Consider the following 19,768-nt stretch of genomic DNA (forward strand, 5'->3'; position numbering starts at 1 on the left):
ATGACATTCCACACATGTATACTCTGAGAGTTTACATGGGTGGACACCCCAGGTAGGAATTCTAACACGCGGTCAGTCTTACCTCTAATTGCCCTGCTCCCTCTGTCTTCTCCCCGTAGACCGCATCCAGCAGACCCTTGAGATCCAGAAGCATGCCGTGGAGATTGAGGAGCAAGGTGTGAAGATGAAACTGACTGTCGTGGACACCCCAGGCTTTGGAGATGCACTGGATAATTCAGAATGGTGCGACACAGGATGAGTTGTGGTAAAAGTGGTCTACGGGTAATAAAGCATGTGAGATCAGAAGGGAAGAGCGGTATAGAAATTGTGAGGTCTTACTTGCAATGAAGACCTATACATTTGGAAAGCTTAGCTCTGTTGCATGTTTTGCATAGCCATGTTTTAGTCTCATGGCTGGTGTACTGCTGGGCTCATCCTGTTTCTCATACCCTCTGCAGCTGGCAACCTGTACTGAATTACATCGACCAGCAATTTGAGCAGTACTTCCACGACGAAAGTGGACTGAACCGTAAGAACATCCAGGACAACCGTGTACACTGCTGCCTGTACGTCATCTCGCCCTTCAGCCATGGGTAAGAGCTGTGGTGTAGCTATAGTGGGTATTCTAGTTGCAAAGAATCACACCTATTCAGTTCTAGAAAGGTGTGTATAGAAGAGAGCATGTGCTGCTCAAGAAACCTGCAATTTGATGAAGAACAGTGCTTAATTTAAGCCAGTGATTTCAGGTACTCTGCGCCAGCACTTAATTGTCAGCACCAGCACTCATGACAGTCTGCCATATGGTGGCGCTGTTTGTCTAATATTGCAACAAGCACAACAGCTGGTTATCAATTCAATATACCTTAAAATGACTAAGGATGGGTAGTGTTTTGCTAAAAAATGGAAAGGATGCACAGCGTTTCATGCTATAATTGAAAGGCATGCGTACTGTTATTCTGTGGTGTGATATCAGAATATCGCAGGCAGAATATGGTCTGACTGTGCCCTAAATATTGTCTACAAAAATATCACCACTATTGAGATATTATAAAACCTACACTCAATGGGACAATATTTTTGTAAACAAATTTAGGACACAATATTCATATCAGAAGATATTTCTTACTAAGATATTGTGACAAACTATTCTATGATGAACAGTGAAAGTGCACTTGAGAGGTGTGTTGGTTCGGTCATTTGCTGATAGGGAACGGAAAGTGACAAATCTAGTAACGTTTGGAAATAACCCTTCCTTTGTTCATTTACAGTGTTTAAAAAAGACACAGAAACGCCTGTAACAGGAGTTAACGTTCATTCATGCACTCAGAACAAGCATAGCTCAGGGAATGATCAAATGGTCACTTACGTAAATTAGTTCAAATCACAATATTCCATGCTTTCGTCAGAGTGAACAGCAAAGGAGAATCAATCAAACCAATCAATCAGGTTTCTTGTACAGCGCAACTATACTCTTGTTAGGGTCTCAAGGCACAGGGGGCGGGGGTTGGATCTGCGGTTCTTCCGAAGAGCCAGGTCTTGAGGTCCTTCCTGAATTGAGGCAGTGACAGTGATTGCCTGAGATGTAGAGGCCAGGTCTTTGCAGCAAGGTAGGAGAGGGATCTTCCTCCAGCCGTGGTCTTGCGGATTCGCAGATGTGAATGAGAAATCTGGAATGAAAATAAAATAAAGCGGAATGGATGAGTTGTACTGTACAAAGAGTCGACGTTGAAGCATCACGTTGGAGTGACTTGTAAATACACTTTTAGGAAGAGCTAAGTATCTGCACCAGGAAATTGAAATTTAAAAGATTAACTATTCCACGCGAGATCAAGATTTCTCAACATATAAGGTACTGATTAAAATGCCAGGCTAATACTTAGACCCACTGCAATTATGTGAATGTGCTGCTATGGAGTGTTCTGCATAATGATGGACTAACTACACTTGCCAAAAAATCTATCATTTTCTGCATAATTTGCAGATTTTAACAAAAAAAATCATTTTTAGCTCAGACGTATTAAAAGTTACAAAAAATGCTATCACACCTGTTGCAGCACAGTGGCAGATCACCTTTTAGCTGATGATTGCTGTATTTAGGTGTTTAACTAATGCCAGTGAGATTAAATCTTTTCTAAGTGCTAAAATGCGGAAAAAAAGACAAAATAATAAAGTGATGCTTCCACAAAATATGCCACATTACGCTGCATAGTTTGTCTTTTCTTGCTGCATAATTTAGTCAACCATGCCACATAATTTGGCCCTCCCTGCTGGATAATCCCAGTAGGCATGATAATGCCTGAGCACAAGGATGGGGGAATGTTGTCTCTTAGCATGATCTAAGATGTGCTAGCTACTTGCCTAATGCAACATCGTGGTCTTATGTTCTAGCAAATATTTCTTACTACGCAGCCCATGGAGGTATTTGGAAGGTTTCTGAATGACAGGTCTACATTCAAGGAAATTAAATTACACCCAATGACTACCTCTTTGTCTCAGTAGAGTACTCTTCGTTTTGTTTTCATTTAGTAGCAATTTACATAGTGTGAGTGGCCATTTGGCAATTAGGAATCAGTGACAAAACTATCAGTTAAAATAAACAAATTGGAGGTCACATGATAGCCGATAAAGATATTATTAAATATGAGGGCTGTGTAAATTCGAAAGCTACAACAGTTATAACTGATTGGAATAGGGAGCTGATATATAAACCAGTGCTTGGAAATCCGTGGCGGAGCTTTGGCGGCCGCCCCCTATTGCTGCCGGAGGATTCTAAAAGCCGAAAACGAAAAGCGAGCGGCGACTGGGTCGGAGGACCTGTCCAAGATCGATTTTTTCTATTGCAATGAGTCATATGGCATTTGCATAGGAGGGGAGGTCACGAGATCAGCGCTCAGACATCGTAGCCATTAACTCCTGGGGCTACAAAATTACAAAGATACCCTATTGGTTCAGCATGTCAGCGGAAACTGTCCAGGAACGAGAGGCGGCAGCTGAAGAGTTATTTGGGAATGTGCCTGCTACAACGGCAGGCTGTACGAATCCTTCCGGGAATAACAATGGAATAGAAAAGAATATCAAAACTTTATTTAAAGACCTAGAACAGAGCAAACAATTAGAAATTACGAAATGGTGGGAACATCGCTCTTTGACAAAATACGCAGAAGCGGGGCGAGTCCCACGTGGTTTGCGTATTTTACTGGCTCCCAGTTTCGATAAACCTAATCCCTCCATGTTAAAGGAATGGGGGGAAAGCAACCTTGCGGCTTCAATGAATCTAGTTCATATTCTAATAAAGTATGCCGCCATGGCCGTGTAGCAATTCTAGAATAAGAAGACAGACTGAATGCTGAAATTGACAAAATGGAAAAATCGGATATCATCAAAACAATGGAAGACACTATGAATGAAAGGCTACGCAAACACGAGGACAACATTAAAATTAGAAAAGCGCACAAGTTCGCACGTGACCAGGCGGATTACAACAATGGTCAAATTTTTACATTTGCCCGCAAATACAACACAGTTAAAAGACAAGAATATAGTAATAAGGGCAAAAAAAAACGTTCCTCAGCCATCTGTATCTTCAAATACCATATCAAATGCTAATGAAGAAGTGTCTAGCATAGACACTCTGTCTTTAACCAGTGAGTACAGCTTTGATTCCAATTCAAACAAAACAGCAAGTGGCACCTAAATTGAATTTAGAACAAGAATTGGATTTTTTAGTCGAGGAGAGACTGCAGACATTAAGACCAAGGCAACAAAAGAAAGTAATAAGACAAGAAGGAACAAACGGAGGCGAGAAAGTAGAATAAAGTGTAAACAAAAATCAGAAAAAGAAGACAAAAACTCAATGGCAAAGGAAACGACAGTAGAGGATAATTCTATCATCAATTTGCCTAATGTCACTTTAACCAAAGCAGACAACAACTATTCGTGCTTGGACTGAACAACTGCCCTAATCAATGTTTCAACCATGCTTCAACACGCATAGATTTTTTTTGTTTCATTAGAAAACTTAAATTGAAAAAATTCTTCGCATTGAAAACACTTAAAAGCACTACTGAAGCAGATGTGTGCCCAACAGAAATCGATAATGAAGAAATATTACTATCCTCTGATATGTCGACCCTTATTACTATGCATGATCTGAATGAAGCTACTAGCTCTCAACCTTCAGGACCTGACTCTGACTTAGCTACACAATTAAGACTAAGCAAAATCAATATGTCGCAAAAAGGTGCTGGGATCAGTCCGTTTAAAGTTAAATCCACTTTCATTCCATTGATGCCTAAGGACGCAGTGGATACATTTCACGATTATGTTACTAATGACATTAAAAACTTGTATCGACATACCAAAAGTAAAAACAGAAACAAACACCAACACAACAAACAAGAGTATGCTAACCTTATGAAAAAATTAAGTGAAAACAATGAAATTATGGTAAAAAACTCTGGTCATCTGGCCCAAGAAAGACTATGTTAATGAAGCCAATAGACAATTAAATGATGTCAATTGCTACTAGAAAACAACATTCAAGGAATATACCAAAGCGAAGGAGACACTTTATAAACAGCTATCTCAATGGCGCAGGGAAGGACTAATCTCGTCAGAAGAATTTAAATTTATGAACAATGAATCTCCAGTCCTCCCTGTTCTATATTTGATTCCGAAACTCCATAAGGGGATAACACCTACACCCGGAAGATCCATAATTTCGGCTATCAAAAGTGCTGGTGAACAAGTGGGTCAGTATATTGACTTTTTCTTACAGGACATTGTAAAAGATCTACCCAGCTACGTAAAAGATACTAGTGATTTTCTTATTACTGTCTTGAGGTACTTCCTCGTAATTAGAGGGAATTCCAAAAAATACTTGTTGTGTACTAACCTGTATTTCATACCCAAAAAGGGCTTTCATACCTTCTTGTACTTCAAACCAAAATTTTGATAGTGCGGGGCAGGTCATAAACATATGGAGATCTCCATATGTTTATGACTAGTGATTTTCTTGAAAAAATCTCTGTTGGAATGATGATATGCTGTTAATTACCTTAGACGTAGAGTCTTTATATACGAGCATAGACCATGAAAAGGGGTTGGCTGCAGTTAAACATTTCTTAACCAAAAGAACATATCAGTATCTTGAACACAATAAGATTATTGGTGTTTGAACAACAATTTTTTTGGGGGGGGAAAGACCTGTTCAGACAACTCAGAGGAGTTGCAGTGGGTTCCTGTTTTCCCCCAGCTATGCGTGCCTGCACGTTGGCTAGTGGGAGGAGCAGGTCCTAAAAATGTAAGACAAGGCATGGGTCAATGAAAGATAGCATGCTATCTTAGATATATAGATGATATTTTCATCCTGTGGCAAGGAGATGAGCAGGAAGCTTTAACTTGTGTTGAAGAGATTAATTGCAACTCCCTCAATCTCCACTTCGCATCACACATCAATAAATCAAGTATAGAATTTTTAGATGTGAAGGTATATATCAAAAATAAGAGAATTGAAGCCATCTTGTTTAGGAAACCCATCGCCGGGAATGCGGCGCTACATGCAACTAGTTTGCATCTAAAACATTTACTAGCAAGAATTCCCTATGGGGGGGTCTTGAGATTAAAAAGAATATGCAGTTTGACTGAAGATTTTGAGTCTTGTTTAAAAGAAATGATCATGAGATTGAAAGCGCCTGGGTATACTGATACCATACTGAAACAAGCCATTACTAAAGCCAGTTTAGGTCCCAGAGAGAGCCTATTTCAATCTAAGCCATCTGGGGATTTGGGTGCAGGTGTCAATGAGGCCACTGGGGATAAAATTATTAAAAACGAAAACCCCAGGCTGATCACTACATTCAGTAGCGAAGAAAGAAAAATTAGAGCCATAATAAAGAAAAATTGGCCCATAGTACTAACTGATGTGGTATTAGGCACTAGACTACAGAGTACTCCTACAGAGTACTCCTATGATTACATTCAGAAGAGCTAAAAATATGGGTGCTGTTCTGGATAAAAGTAGCCCTGAGGCCAGACAAAAGACTACGTGGCTTCAACCAGCACAGGGTTTCTGCAAATGCTCTAATTGTAGAGCATGCAAATTCGGAACCAACACAACACACTATCAAACACCTTTCAGCACCCAAGATATAGCTATCTCAGGTAGTTTCAACTGTAAAGCAGAATTTGCTGTATATGTCCTGACATGCACTTGTGGCCTAAACTACATTGGTAGCACAAAGCTGCATGTGCATGTCAGGATTCTGCAGCATCTTCGAGCAATTCTGCATAGCGACCCTGCCTATCCGGTATCACGTCACTTTAAGAAAAAGCATAATGATTATGTGACTTGCTTGAAATACTTTGTGGTAGGGACAATTCCTAAATCCCACAGAGGTGGAAATCGGGAGCGCCAGTTGAGAAAGCTTGAAACCAAAATGATTCTTGAATTTGTTAGTAAATGGCCCAATGGGTTGAACAATACGGAGGATATGCACAATTTCTTGTAATTTCTCCAGTTCCCCATTAAGATATACCCCACGTCCTTAGGACATCATTTAATTATTTATCATACTTAATGTGTTAAAGAATAGGTTCCCTATTATTAAGTACTATATGAAATGGATTGGATTTTGCATTATAATTGAAACAACTCTTAAGCTTTTAATATGGGGAAAGAATATATCAATTTTTTCACCTCTCTATTTTTGCACCATTGACCGATATGATGAATTTTAAAATTATATTTATATGATTTTAACAATATTATCCAGCAATGGCGTTTTTATTGTTAACAATATTTATACATTATATTTAATCATACGATCTGCACTTTAAATAATGTTTGCACTATTTGCACAGTTTTGCACAGTGAAATGATTGCTGCTTTGTTTAGAATTTTGCACTTTAATAAACATGTTACAAATGATTACACCTCTCCAATCCCAATGCATTGGGATGGGAGAGGTGTAATCATTTGTAACATGTTTATTAGTAGTTAGAGTTATTATTATTATTTTATTAATTTACATTATTCTTATTTGTGTCTAAGGTACATGCTTGGAGGTCATTGCGCCAAGTACATACCCAGACTCAATTCAATTCAATTCAATTTGACTTTATTCGGTTAAAAGAATAATAACCATAAAAGTACATAAAAAACTGTTCATAATAATACAGTGTCATACTCAATACATCATACAAACAGGAAGAAATATACAAGTTAAACATGAATTAAATTTAAGTGCAAATTGATTTACGTAATCTAAAAACATTGCTAAAAAATTCCGAGATACAGGCAACATTAAAAATAACATCTAATTTCTGGAGTTCCAGGAAGGCAACCCTACAACGTCTCACGCCCATTTCCCTTTGAATTGGAATAATCAATCTTTTCCTGGGTAACATATAATATTTACAGAAAAAAGTGACATGGGTGTCAGACTGTTCCGATTGGTCATCACATGGGCATTTGGTGAGATTGCAGGACCAACAATTCATTGCGGGGAAGCTTAGGGCCCTAAAGAGGATGCCTAACCTAAATCGGGTCAAAATGAACCGCGAAAATTCTGTCAAAGAAAGGGTTAAGTATGGTTGGATTTTTCCTTGTATTGATACAGATAGATGGGCTAAGACAGTTTTCTTCTCATGTTCCACTGTCATCCTACGTTCTTCCAGGTGTTTCATACACTTTCTTTTTAGTGCCTTTCGCGTGATGTTACACATGGACAAGGGATTATCATAATAGCCCATACAGCCAATACCTCCAAGGAAGTCCCTAATGTATGTGAACCACCTTATCCTCCCAGCATAGTCCAAACTTAGTCCATCAGTTAGGATAGCACGGTTCAATACACATCCATCACTAGTCCAGGCCCTATGCCACAGCAGTATTGGTTGGATTCTGATTATGTCTTCAATATAACATTGGCCCAATTCTGTATGACAAATGTAGCTAGAGGCACTCTCAGGTACAGCTAAGATGTGTCTCAGAAATTTGTTTTCGGCCACTTGTATAGATTTGACATTTTCATACCCCCACAGTCCCGCACCATAGACCGCAATAGAGACACAGGTGGCACTGTAAATTTTTAAAAGTTCTACAGTTGGTTTTTTTCCCCATCTTTTTTTGCGAAATTTTTAAGGGCAGTGATAGATTTGCAGAACAGGGCTTTCCTTACTTTTATCGCTTCTATCCAGTTCCCTGCTTCGTGAAATAAAATACCAAGGTAAGAAAAGGCGGCAGTATAGTCTATGGGGGTTGCATTAATAAACATCCGCCTCCTTCTTCTAGTAGCTCCAGGGCCACAGTTCATAGAGAATGTCTTGGAGCAGTTGATTTTTAAATCCAGATTAGTCATGAATGCATTAAAAGATGTTACAAGACATTGCAGAGCCACCGGGGTGCGAGCCATTAAGACCGCATCATCTGCATATAGTAACGCAGGAATTGGTCTTTTGGCTACCCTAGGCATATCACAAGCTGTTTCCACTAGAGCGTTCTCTATTCCATTTATATATACCAGGAATAGGAAAGGTGCTAAAACGCAACCCTGGCGTACCCCACGTCCAATATCAAAAGATCTAGTGCATTCACCTTTTTTACCATAACGCACTGTTGCGATGGCACCCAAATACAAGTCCTTAAGAAAGGCGATTATATTTCCTTCTACACCAAGAGATTCCATGATCTCCCATAATTTGCTGTGTGAGACACAGTCAAACGCTGACGTCAAGTCAACGAAGGTGAAGTAAATGGGCTCACGTCGTGCCTTGGTATATTTCTGCTGGAGGATAAATAAGTTTAGGCCCTGATCTACTGTCCCTTGCCCCTTTTGAAACCCGTATTGAAGGTCACTGATTATAGAGTTGTCTTCCGACCATTTTTGTAGCCTACCTAGTATTACTCTTCCTAATATCTTTACAGTGCTGTCCAATAAGGAGATGGGGCGGTAGCACATGGGGTTTTGCCTGTCCCCTTTTTTAAAAATTGGAACAATAACAGACATAAACCATGATGGAAGTAGGCTCATCTTTAAGGATGCATTAAAAAGTTGCACTAAGAGTGGGCCCCACAGGTCAATATTATTTTTAAACAGGTCTGGAGGTATGCCATCTGGACCTGGGGCTTTACCGCCCCGTGTTGCTTTGAGGCTCTCAGTTATTTCTTTTAGGGAAAATTTTAATTCCAAGCCATTCACTCTCATTTCCCCCTGATTAAGCATTGGTAATTGCAACGGAGGAATCTGCTCGTCAGTTGAGGTACTATACAGGCTAGAATAGTGGCCCACCCAAGAGTCCTCGCTAATGGCAATTTCAATACGTGCTTTTCCTGAATCAAAGAAGGGGGCATTTACTGCTTTCCAAAAAGCACAGACATCCTTACTCAATGAGGCCTCACAGAGCTTCTCCCAGGCTTCAGTTTTAATTGCCAACTTCCTTCTTTTCAATGCATTCTGATAAGAATTCCGCGCCACCCTAACCCTTAAAGGATTACGGGGGACAGCATGTAAAGCTCTCTTAAGCTCAGAGTGGGCCTTTGTACACGTGTGGTCAAACCATTTTCTCGTCTTTTCCTTACTTGATTTAGAAACCACCCAGAGGTTACCCTTAATTTGAGAAGCAATAACCTCAAACTGTTTAAGGATCTCCTGACTAGTCGCACTTTCATCCAGAATGGTCAGGAAGCTAGGCAAACATTCGGTTACCAGGTTGCGCAGAAAATCACTTGGGACCACCCTGTCCCACTTTAATGCGTAGCCATTTTGTTTTGCCATGCTAATATCAGAGATGTTCTGCACGGATCTCCCCTCTATAGCCACTGCCTGAAAGGGATTTATAATCTCCATAATTATCGGGTAGTGATCGCTAAGAGGGGTATCAAGGGTCCAACACCTTTTGACCATATGTCTGTGCCTAACGGAAGTTATTACAAAATCTATTATGGACAAAACACCCCTGCCATTAAACGTAGGGACAAACGGGAGCTCTATTTGACCAATTTCATGTGCGTACCCTAGATCTTCAGAGTAAAGAATCTCATTTATTAGGCCTCCACAGATGGAATGTTTAAAGTGTGTTAAGTCAGTATCCGGGTCCAACATAAGCCCACACGCTCCTTTCTGGCTTTTTTTTACATATGGTACAGTTAAAATCACCCCCCCAAACAGCCCAAACATCCCTAGCATTTTTATCTGTTTCTTTACCTAGATCATTACCTAGCATCTTAAAAGTCGGTTCCAGGTCAGCAGAAGGGATATTGTTATAAAAATGTATAATTAAAAGACACAGTTCCTTGCTTGCATCAATCCGCACTAGCTGGGAATATGGGTTGTAGGCAGAAAAGTGGATCTTCTTACAATTTAAGGAGTTAGATACAAACGTTGTTAGTCCCCCTTTAGCCCTACCGTGGTGAACCTCTACTGCGGATGTAAACAGTGTTTTATAACCTGGAAGATGGAGGGGTTCTAAGGTCCAAGTTTCCTGTAGACAGAGAATCCCAATCTCTTCTATTGTTTTTAACCAGATGGGATTCGATGATTTGGACCTGAGCCCTGCCACATTCCAGAACATTATGCTAACAGTTTCCCTGTTTAGTGAATTAACTGCTAAGCATTGGCCCATATCTACAACTGGGTTATTAATAATAATGGTTCCCATTCCCTGGGAAGATGGATGCGCCGGAGCAACAGTGGGGGGGATTACAAGAGTGGGAATAAGAGGAGAACTGATGCCAGATGTTACACCAAGACCGTTGTCAGAAGTGACTATGTTTGAATCAGATGATAAACCAAGTCCATTGTCAAAAGTGACTGGGTTTAAATCAAGGGCTGAGGGCAGTCAATCAACCCCGTCCAGTCCATTGAGACAATTAAATCGGTTGTAGTCATAAAAAGGTGTCTCCGGAGGTCGATAAACCGGACGTACAGCATACCCCTGGTATCTAGCTCTCCGTTCAACCCTCGTCCAATTGCCTTGTGATAAATCAAGATGCATACGGGTAGGGGGGACGAAAAAGGACACTGGCATAGTCTGTATGGTAGAGTCAAGAGATCTGTTTGACCCAGCACATATGTGTGAAACTGTCCTAGGATCTCAAAAACTCACCATGATGCAGTCCCCTATTATTGATTTTCTAGTGTTCCCCAGCCAAGGTACCCTTCTCACCATGATAATTTCATTGTTGAGATGGGCCGGAAGGGGTCTGTTCCAGTTCAACCATTTGATAATTTTTCTTTTAAGTGAGTGGAAGTTCTCACCTTCGTCCACTTCAAGAGGAGGAGCACCCGCCATAACCACCGTAAAGCTATTAGCCTCAGGCGGCAAGTCGGGTCTCCGTGGTCTGGGGGCCGGCTTCTCAGGGAGTAGGGGAGCAATGCTATCATTTGGTATAGCCCCAAAGGTAGTCACAGGGGGAACTGGGCCTACTGGTTGTAGAGATGGAATATTAGGTTTGCTAAATGGTGTTGGAGCTAAGTTGGCCATGAGTGGTTGCGGCAGGGGGGCAGCAGCAATAACCAAGGGAGGTCCCGCATTAACTGAACGGTTTTGAGTGTTAGGGGGACATTTAGGAGGGGGATTAGACTCAAGGGGTCTGCCCTGTTTAATAGCCGAGGTTTTCAGGCTACTTATAGTTGCCTCCAAGATAGTGAGTCTGATCTCCACTTTCTTCAGGCTCTCACTGATGGGCAGAAGCAGTGATCTAAGTAAAAATTCTATGTTCCCCATAGAGGTAACGGGGGGTGATATATTAGGTGGATTATCCCCTGGGACGCTAACAGGATCAATGGTATTAGTACCTTTAACAGGAGCAGCATTATGCACATCCAATATTAACCCATCAGAAATGGAAGGGAGCTTAGGTGCTTTTCCGAAGTCGGAATGGGGGATTTTGGCCTTGCCCTGCCCTCCCCTCAACTTCCTTCTACGCTTGTTTGGTGGTGGGCCATGCACCTCTGCCACAACTATTTGCTTCGGCTTAGTTTTCCTTATTTTAACTACTGGGGGGCGTTTGAGTGACTAAGTCAACAGCCATACTGCTGAGACTGGGGGGGGGGGGGGTGACATCAGAAGTCTGCTCAGTGGATAAGCAAAGGTTAGGAATACCGTCCCGCAATAGAAGAGGGACGCCTTCTTGGGATAATAGATCCTGGCTAATGTTAAAGGAGCCTCCCTCTTGGGAGATAGGATAAGGAATGATATCACTAAGAGGCCTATTTTTCATATTCTCAATAGAGCGGCGGCGCTCCGCCCTGCGCTCCGCCAAGGAGGTTTCTTTATCCCCATCACCCTGTGCCCGTGTAAAATTGTCATCCAGAGTGCCATTTCTAACTCCTCCCACCTTTGCTGGTGTTCCCTCCATAGCCGGTGATGGCATGTCCAATACCTATATCAAGGTCCACGAACAAACAAAGAAGTGCAGGCGAAAGAAAGTAGGCCCAGCCCGGCCTCCTTCGGCCCCTGACGGCCACAGACGGTCCCGCCCTTGTCCCGGGCTTCTCCCGGGACGCTCCCGCGTGCTCTTGCGCCGCGGGGTTTGCACTTAACTTAAATACAGGGCTGAAGAGTGGAGGCGGGACTAGGCTAGCAGGGAGAGCGGCCAGGTGACGGGAGGCGGGGGGAACCGGGGCTTCTGGGAAACGAAGTCCGGACCCCAAGCACTCGCAGCCCAGCTAGCAGTCAGTTCTCCCACAAGCACAGTCCAGGTGTCCCTTGAAAAGGAGCAGCGCTGCGGGACCCGCGGAGCGGGTACTGCAAGTCGTGAAGAAAAAGGTACAGCTACAAGGAGCCAGCAGCAGCAACCAATACAACGGTGAGGTGTCCCAGAGAAAGCAGCTTCCAAACACCTTTTAAAATGTGGAGGCGGGACTAGGCTAGCAGGGAGAGCAGCCAGGTGACGGGAGGCGGGGGGAACCGGGGCTTCTGGGAAACGAAGTCCGGACCCCAAGCGCTCGCAGCCCAGCTAGCAGTCAGTTCGCCCACAAGCACAGTCCAGGTGTCCCTTGAAAAGGAGCAGCGCTGCGGGACCCGCGGAGCGGGTACTGCAAGTCGTGAAGAAAAAGGTACAGCTACAAGGAGCCAGCAGCAGCAACCAATACAACTGTGAGGTGTCCCAGAGAAAGCAGCTTCCAAACACCTTTTAAAATGTGGAGGCGGGACTAGGCTAGCAGGGAGAGCAGCCAGGTGACGGGAGGCGGGGGGAACCGGGGCTTCTGGGAAATGAAGTCCGGACCCCAAGCGCTCGCAGCCCAGCTAGCAGTCAGTTCGCCCACAAGCACAGTCCAGGTGTCCCTTGAAAAGGAGCAGCGCTGCGGGACCCGTGGAGCGGGTACCGCAAGTCGTGAAGAAAAAGGTACAGCTACAAGGAGCCAGCAGCAGCAACCAATACAACGGTGAGGTGTCCCAGAGAAAGCAGCTTCCAAACACCTTTTCAAATGTGGAGGCGGGACTAGGCAGGCAGGGAGAGCGGCCAGGTGACGGGAGGCGGGGGGAACCAGGGCTTCTGGGAAACGAAGTCCGGACCCCAAGCGCTCGCAGCCCAGCTAGCAGTCAGTTCGCCCACAAGCACAGTCCAGGTGTCCCTTGAAAAGGAGCAGCGCTGCGGGACCCGTGGAGCGGGTACCGCAAGTCGTGAAGAAAAAGGTACAGCTACAAGGAGCCAGCAGCAGCAACCAATACAACGGTGAGGTGTCCCAGAGAAAGCAGCTTCCAAACACCTTTTCAAATGTGGAGGCGGGACTAAGCTAGCAGGGAGAGCGGCCAGGTGACGGGAGGCGGGGGGAACCGGGGCTTCTGGGAAACGAAGTCCGGACCCCAAGCGCTCGCAGCCCAGCTAGCAGTCAGTTCGCCCACAAGCACAGTCCAGGTGTCCCTTGAAAAGGAGCAGCGCTGCGGGACCCGCGGAGCGGGTACCGCAAGTCGTGAAGAAAAAGGTACAGCTACAAGGAGCCAGCAGCAGCAACCAATACAACGGTGAGGTGTCCTAGAGAAAGCAGCTTCCAAACACCTTTTTAAATGTGGAGGCAGGACTAGGCTAGCAGGGAGAGCGGCCAGGTGACGGGAGGCGGGGGGAACCGGGGCTTCTGGAAAACGAAGTCCAGACCCCAAGCGCTCGCAGCCCAGCTAGCAGTTAGCTCGCCCACAAGCACAGTCCAGGTGTCCCTTGAAAAGGAGCAGCGCTGCGGGACCCGCGGAGTGGGTACCGCAAGTCGTGAAGAAAAAGGTACAGCTACAAGGAGCCAGCAGCAGCAACCAATACAACGGTGAGGTGTCCCCATACCCAGACTCACTGAAAAAAGCACTTAGCTCATACAATGGTATACAATCCGATTAAATGTGGATTGTAGGCACTTAGCCTATTATGAAAATATCCAGCTCAAAGTATGCTTTAAATATGCAAATTGTTGCATTAACATGCGCTGTAGCTAAAATACCACTTAGGTATATACAATCAGTGACTAATGGGAGGAAAAGCGCAATGACAACAAGCAGCGCCAAAGACAAATTGTGATAGTTAACTACAGAGCCCACAATGCAACATAACGGCAACAGTGGAGTCTCAGTATAAATAACTAAAAATCAATGAAGGACTTGCAAAGCTACCGTGAATAGGAACTGTAAAGTTCGAAACGCGTAGGAGTGTGAGATGTAATGGGCCAATACACCTGTTTTTTCAACTAATCAGGAAGTGTTCGGCGTAAATTATTGCTTTTGTTTGGACATATATATATATATATATATATATATATATATATATATATATATCCTGGAAACTCGAACCACTTCCTGATTCCACCGCGGCGGACAGGCGAGGAAAAAGACACAGACCTCCGAGGTTTTCTAGTGGGCAAAGATGTTTATATATTCAAAGTGACCCAACATAACGCGTTTCAAGCCCGTAAGCCCTTGTTCACGTGTCAAAAACATATATATATATCTCTCTCTATATATATATATATATATATATATATATATATATATATATATATATATATATATATATATGTGTGTGTGTGTGTGTGTGTGTGTGTTTGTGTGTGTAATCCACAGAGTTATAACATCATTATAGTTAAATGTTACTCATAATAGTGTGTAGCAGAGGTCCAGGAGGGCTTGATCTATCCCAGATTTTCTTTATAACTGTCCTGTATCATAACATAAGGATGCATCATGGGGGCATTGAAGAGCAAACCACAGGTACTGCATCAGCACAAATGGTCACCGATCACTGATGGTGAGGCTGCCTGGTCGCCGCAGCAGGATTGAGCGTCGAGTCTGTCCAGGAGAGGCATTTTGATCGATAGTGAAGCCAGGTAGGCAGCGCCGAGTATTCAGAATGGCGGATCACGAGTGGTGACTTTGGGATTCTTTGGGCGGAATCTAAGCCCTTGAGTGTTTGTTCAACAGACTGAATCGCAGGCATTTGCCCGGATACACCGTCCGGTAAGGTATTTTTTTTTTTTTGCCATTTCAATTTTATTCATTGACTTTACGGTGCTCCTTTGGTGACGAGGCCTGACCTTAAAATGGCGGCTGTGAATCTATAATGTGATCTGTTAAAGCGGGGATGTGAATACCGCTACTATAGCACTGCGAGTGGCTTAAGTGCACCGCTAGTCAGAGGGACTGTCTCTACTTATTTGGCAAATTAATTAAGAACGATGCCTGACCCTAAGATGGCGGATCCGTAAAGTCAAGAAGCAGTATTTCTTTTTTTTTTCGGCAATACGAACGCAGCTGCACTGAAGAATTTTAAGTCTTGTACTGCCACTCTGCTCTGCTCAAACAACAAGCAACAACAACAAGCAGTCCTTTCACTCAAGGTGATACATGACTCCAATAAAGCAGCCGTGGGAGTCACGATCATCAGGATGAAGCAATTGAGGGATCGCAAACTACCTGGGTGCCTGACCTCGTCTTGGCCTCCACACAAATGGTCTCAACGCCTAGGCTCCCACCTTCTATTCTGCCATTCCTCACCCTGAAACCACCTCCACCCACATTGGGCTCCCTGGACTGGCACTTTAAGGTTACTCTAGCGAGGCTGGAGGTGCTCCCCCTCCACCCTCCAACCCTGGCTCACCCACCTTGACATTGACTTTGGGACCTTCCTCCGACCGTTGAGACCTATCTATCTGACCAATGCCCGGTGGAGTTATCTTCTAGCTTAAGAGGAGTTGGGCTGTGGATTTCCCCCACGACCATCACCTACCCAGCCGGACGTTGGGCAGACTTTCCTTTGTCTCTCTGTCGTTTTCTCCCCCTACCCTTTTCCTTTCCCACACCCCCTCTATGCTCCACTTTTCTTGTCTTCCTATACTCTTTAAAATGTTTTGCATCTTAACCGAGACCTTGCTGTTTGGCCCTGGTCCGGTGGAGCTACCTGATAGCTAAAGAGAAGATGGGCTTTGGACTTCCCCCTTAGCCGTCACCTACCCAGCCGGACTCGGGGCAGACTTCCTTTCGTCTCCCTGTCAATTCAATTCAATTTTATTATGTTTTGGCACTCCGAAGAAGTCCACATAAAACAAAATACACAAATACAAATACACATTCTCAGAAATAAAAATGACAACTACAACATTTTCCACGAGACAGGATAATCAACGGCACACACCTCCATATTTCATCAATAAATAGCTAAAAATCCTTTAAAAAAGTTAAAAATATTGAAGCAAAACATTTCATTTGGGGGAGTATATAGGGCCAGTAAAAAAGAATTCACATTAAGTATACTCAATTGCAAACAAATAGATCTTAACCACTTCAACCGAAGTGGGCGCAATGCAGGACATATAAACAGAACATGAGAACGATCCTGTACAGACATATTGCAAAAATTACATGTGGGAGAGAACCCGTACCATTTTGCCAAAAGAATGTTTAAGGGTAGCAAATCCTGCCTTAGGAGGAACCAAAATCTCTGCACACCATGTGGTAAATTCCAAGCGACATAGGGTTGGGCAAGCTTCATTGAGTACGTATTAACAAGAAAATCGCCTCCCCTCTTACTTGCATGGACTTCTTGTCCGACATGAAGCAAAAATCCCATGAAGCCTGTTTCAAACGAGATTTTAGCTGGGAGGGAGAGATAGTAAAAAGGGTACTCTCTTCCAAATCAAGAAGTGCCACAGCTTTTCTAAAGTTCTTAACGATTTGGGAGTATTCCTTTAAGCTGCCCAACAATTCCCCCTTAAGTAGGGATCTCAAAGACCCCATTTCTCCTCTAGCCAGGCTAGCAACCCATCGAACTAGAGCTGACAGGCCCTGCGCCCAACTGCTGCGAAGACCGAATTCAAGTCTACAAGCGGCCACAGAGCAAGCGGGGTTGAGAGAAGTTATAGACCTTAGCAATCTTCCTTCTACCATCTGTAATAAACCCCAATGCTTTAGGTCAACCAATTCCATCCATACAAGAGGGTAGATGGAATTTTTGCCCTAAAAACCTCCAGTAAACAAGCAAAATGTCTTCTCCCTGACGCGGAATAAAGGGCGCTCAGACTTTTACCTTGGGATAAAGCTTTGCGGGAGTCATTCTTTATATGAGGCTTCTCGCTCAGGTTGGCAGAGATTATTTTACCTAGAAAGGTGTATGTCTTAACCACCTCCAATTTCTGACCACCTACAGACCAACCATAATTCTCAGATTTAGATTTTTTCTTTCCTGTAATGCACATAATCTTGCTTTTTGTGGCATTTATCCTCATGAAGTGGGTCTCTGCAAAAAGATGTAAGGCCTGCAGACGATTAGCCAGTCCCTTGGGTGTTAAATCTAGGATAAGGATATCGTCTGCATATAGCAGGCAGGAAATAGAAGAACCCCCTACTACCGGGGCTATGCCAACACAGGATGAAAGCGAAGCTGGAAGATCAGCGATATACAGGGAGAAAAGTAATGGGGCCAGGAGGCAACCCTGTTTTAATCCATTAATGGAGGGGATAACCCGCGATAGACCCCTTTCTCCACCTTGTAGCACTTGGCACCAAGTGTCCGTGTGTAAAGATTGCACCAAGTCTAATAAGGGGGGAGGCATACCCAAGTCCGATAGCTTTTTCCACAGCAAGGGACGGTGGACTTTGTCGAACGCTGTGGAGAAATCAATAAAAGCCGCATACACTCCTCCCCCGCGGTCTCTTATATATTTATCTGAGATAACCTAAAGGGCAGTAAGATTGTCCAATGCGCCATGCCCTTTACGGAAGCCAGTTTGTTCAAGGGGTAATATCTGGTTCTCATCAACCCAATCAGTAATTAATGATAGAAGACATTTGGAAAATACTTTTCCAATGGCATCAAGGAGGGCTATCTGGCGATAGTTTATTGGAATGTCCCTTTCGCCCTTCTTGAATAATGGAACCAATATGCTCCCCTTCCAAGAAGAGGGCACAATTTTAGTAATGAAGCAAGATCGAAATAATGGAAAAAGAATCTTGCTCCATGAAACAGGATCCTGCTTCAATACTGATATGGGAAGTTCATCAGGCCCCATTGCTCCCGAGGAACGCATGTCCTTAATGGCCAATTCAATGGTTTTCTCCGAGGGGGAGTCAATAGAAAACTCATCTTCTTTCATAATCCCCTTATCTTCTACCCTTCCACCATTCCCAGCATACAAGTTGGAAATAAAAGAGACCTATGACGATTCAGCAATGGGAATAGGGAGAGGACTAACTCTAGCTCCACACCCCTCACCAATGAGTGACCAGAATTGTCTAACTTTCCCATGAACTGCGGCCTCCCAGAGACTTATCCAAAGTGAATCTTCTTTTTCTTTTTTAAGTTTCTTCCTAATTCTGCTTCTCCTTCTTTTTAACAGATATATTTTATTATTTATTTCAATAGATCTACACAAAAATTGCTCCCGCACTAATTTATTTATTTCCTTATTTAAAAGGGTAAGCGGTCCAGGAACATAAATCTTTCTTACAGAGGGGCTAGACCTTTTAGCAACGAGGATGATCTCCTTCATAAAATTCTCAAAATGAATCATTTCGGAACCCTGCCAACTATTCAATTCTAGGATTGTTTTACCTAGAATACACTCCAGGCCCTTTCTGGCTTTAAAATTCCAGAAGCATCTTCCAGATACCTTATGAAAGTTAACTACATCACCATTAAGGGACCATGAATCGGGAGTAGGAGGTTGTAATGAGAGGCTTATAGTAATCACATTGTGGTCGCTAAATAGTGTCGGAGAGACCGTCAGATCCTTCACCAAGGAAAAAATACAGTAGTCAGTGATTACATAGTCTAGAATTGACTCGCTTTGAGAGGATCTATGAGTATATTTAGCAGGAACATCAGATGGAAGCCTGCCATTCACTATTAACCCCTCCGCCGCTGAAAGTTCTTCTAGCAACAGTTTACCTCTCTTATTGTTTTAATTTTATTGGGAAAGAGGGATTGGGGAATAAGAAAGGCTTCTTCTTTAAATTTGTTTCTATATAGCTTTAAGCTGGAGTTAGAAACCTTGCAATTAAAATCACCTACTAACAACACATATGGGGAAGGTTCTAACTCTTTAATCTGTTTAATGTATGAAAAGACTTGCTTCAGTATAGTATTAAAACATTCATCGGGGGGAATGTAAGCGTTTATAATTACCAGAGATGTATTATTTCCAATACTGGGTAAGCTACTGAGGGTCACCGCCTGAAAGAGGTTGCTTGGATCAACATAATGGGAGAAGTTCCATTTTAGTTTATTAGTTAGTAGGCATGCAATTCCCCCTTTTGCATGCCCTTTCATTGAAGGAGAGGCCACTGCCTC

The 19,768-nt window shown here is 43.3% G+C and overlaps 1 protein-coding gene across 1 annotated transcript in view; it reads left to right on the forward strand.

Moving 5' to 3' along the window:
- LOC147703148 (septin-4-like) overlaps positions 1–19,768 on the forward strand; it is a 90,544-nt gene that overhangs the window by 44,649 nt on the left and 26,127 nt on the right. Inside the window, exons 4-5 of the mRNA XM_086931682.1 lie at positions 120–243; positions 459–593. Coding sequence (XP_086787808.1) covers positions 120–243; positions 459–593 — 259 coding nt within the window. The remainder of the gene's footprint in view (positions 1–119; positions 244–458; positions 594–19,768) is intronic.

This window comes from Lissotriton vulgaris, chromosome 7 (genome assembly GCF_964263255.1).
Source record: "Lissotriton vulgaris chromosome 7, aLisVul1.2, whole genome shotgun sequence".
NCBI lineage: Eukaryota > Metazoa > Chordata > Amphibia > Caudata > Salamandridae > Lissotriton > Lissotriton vulgaris.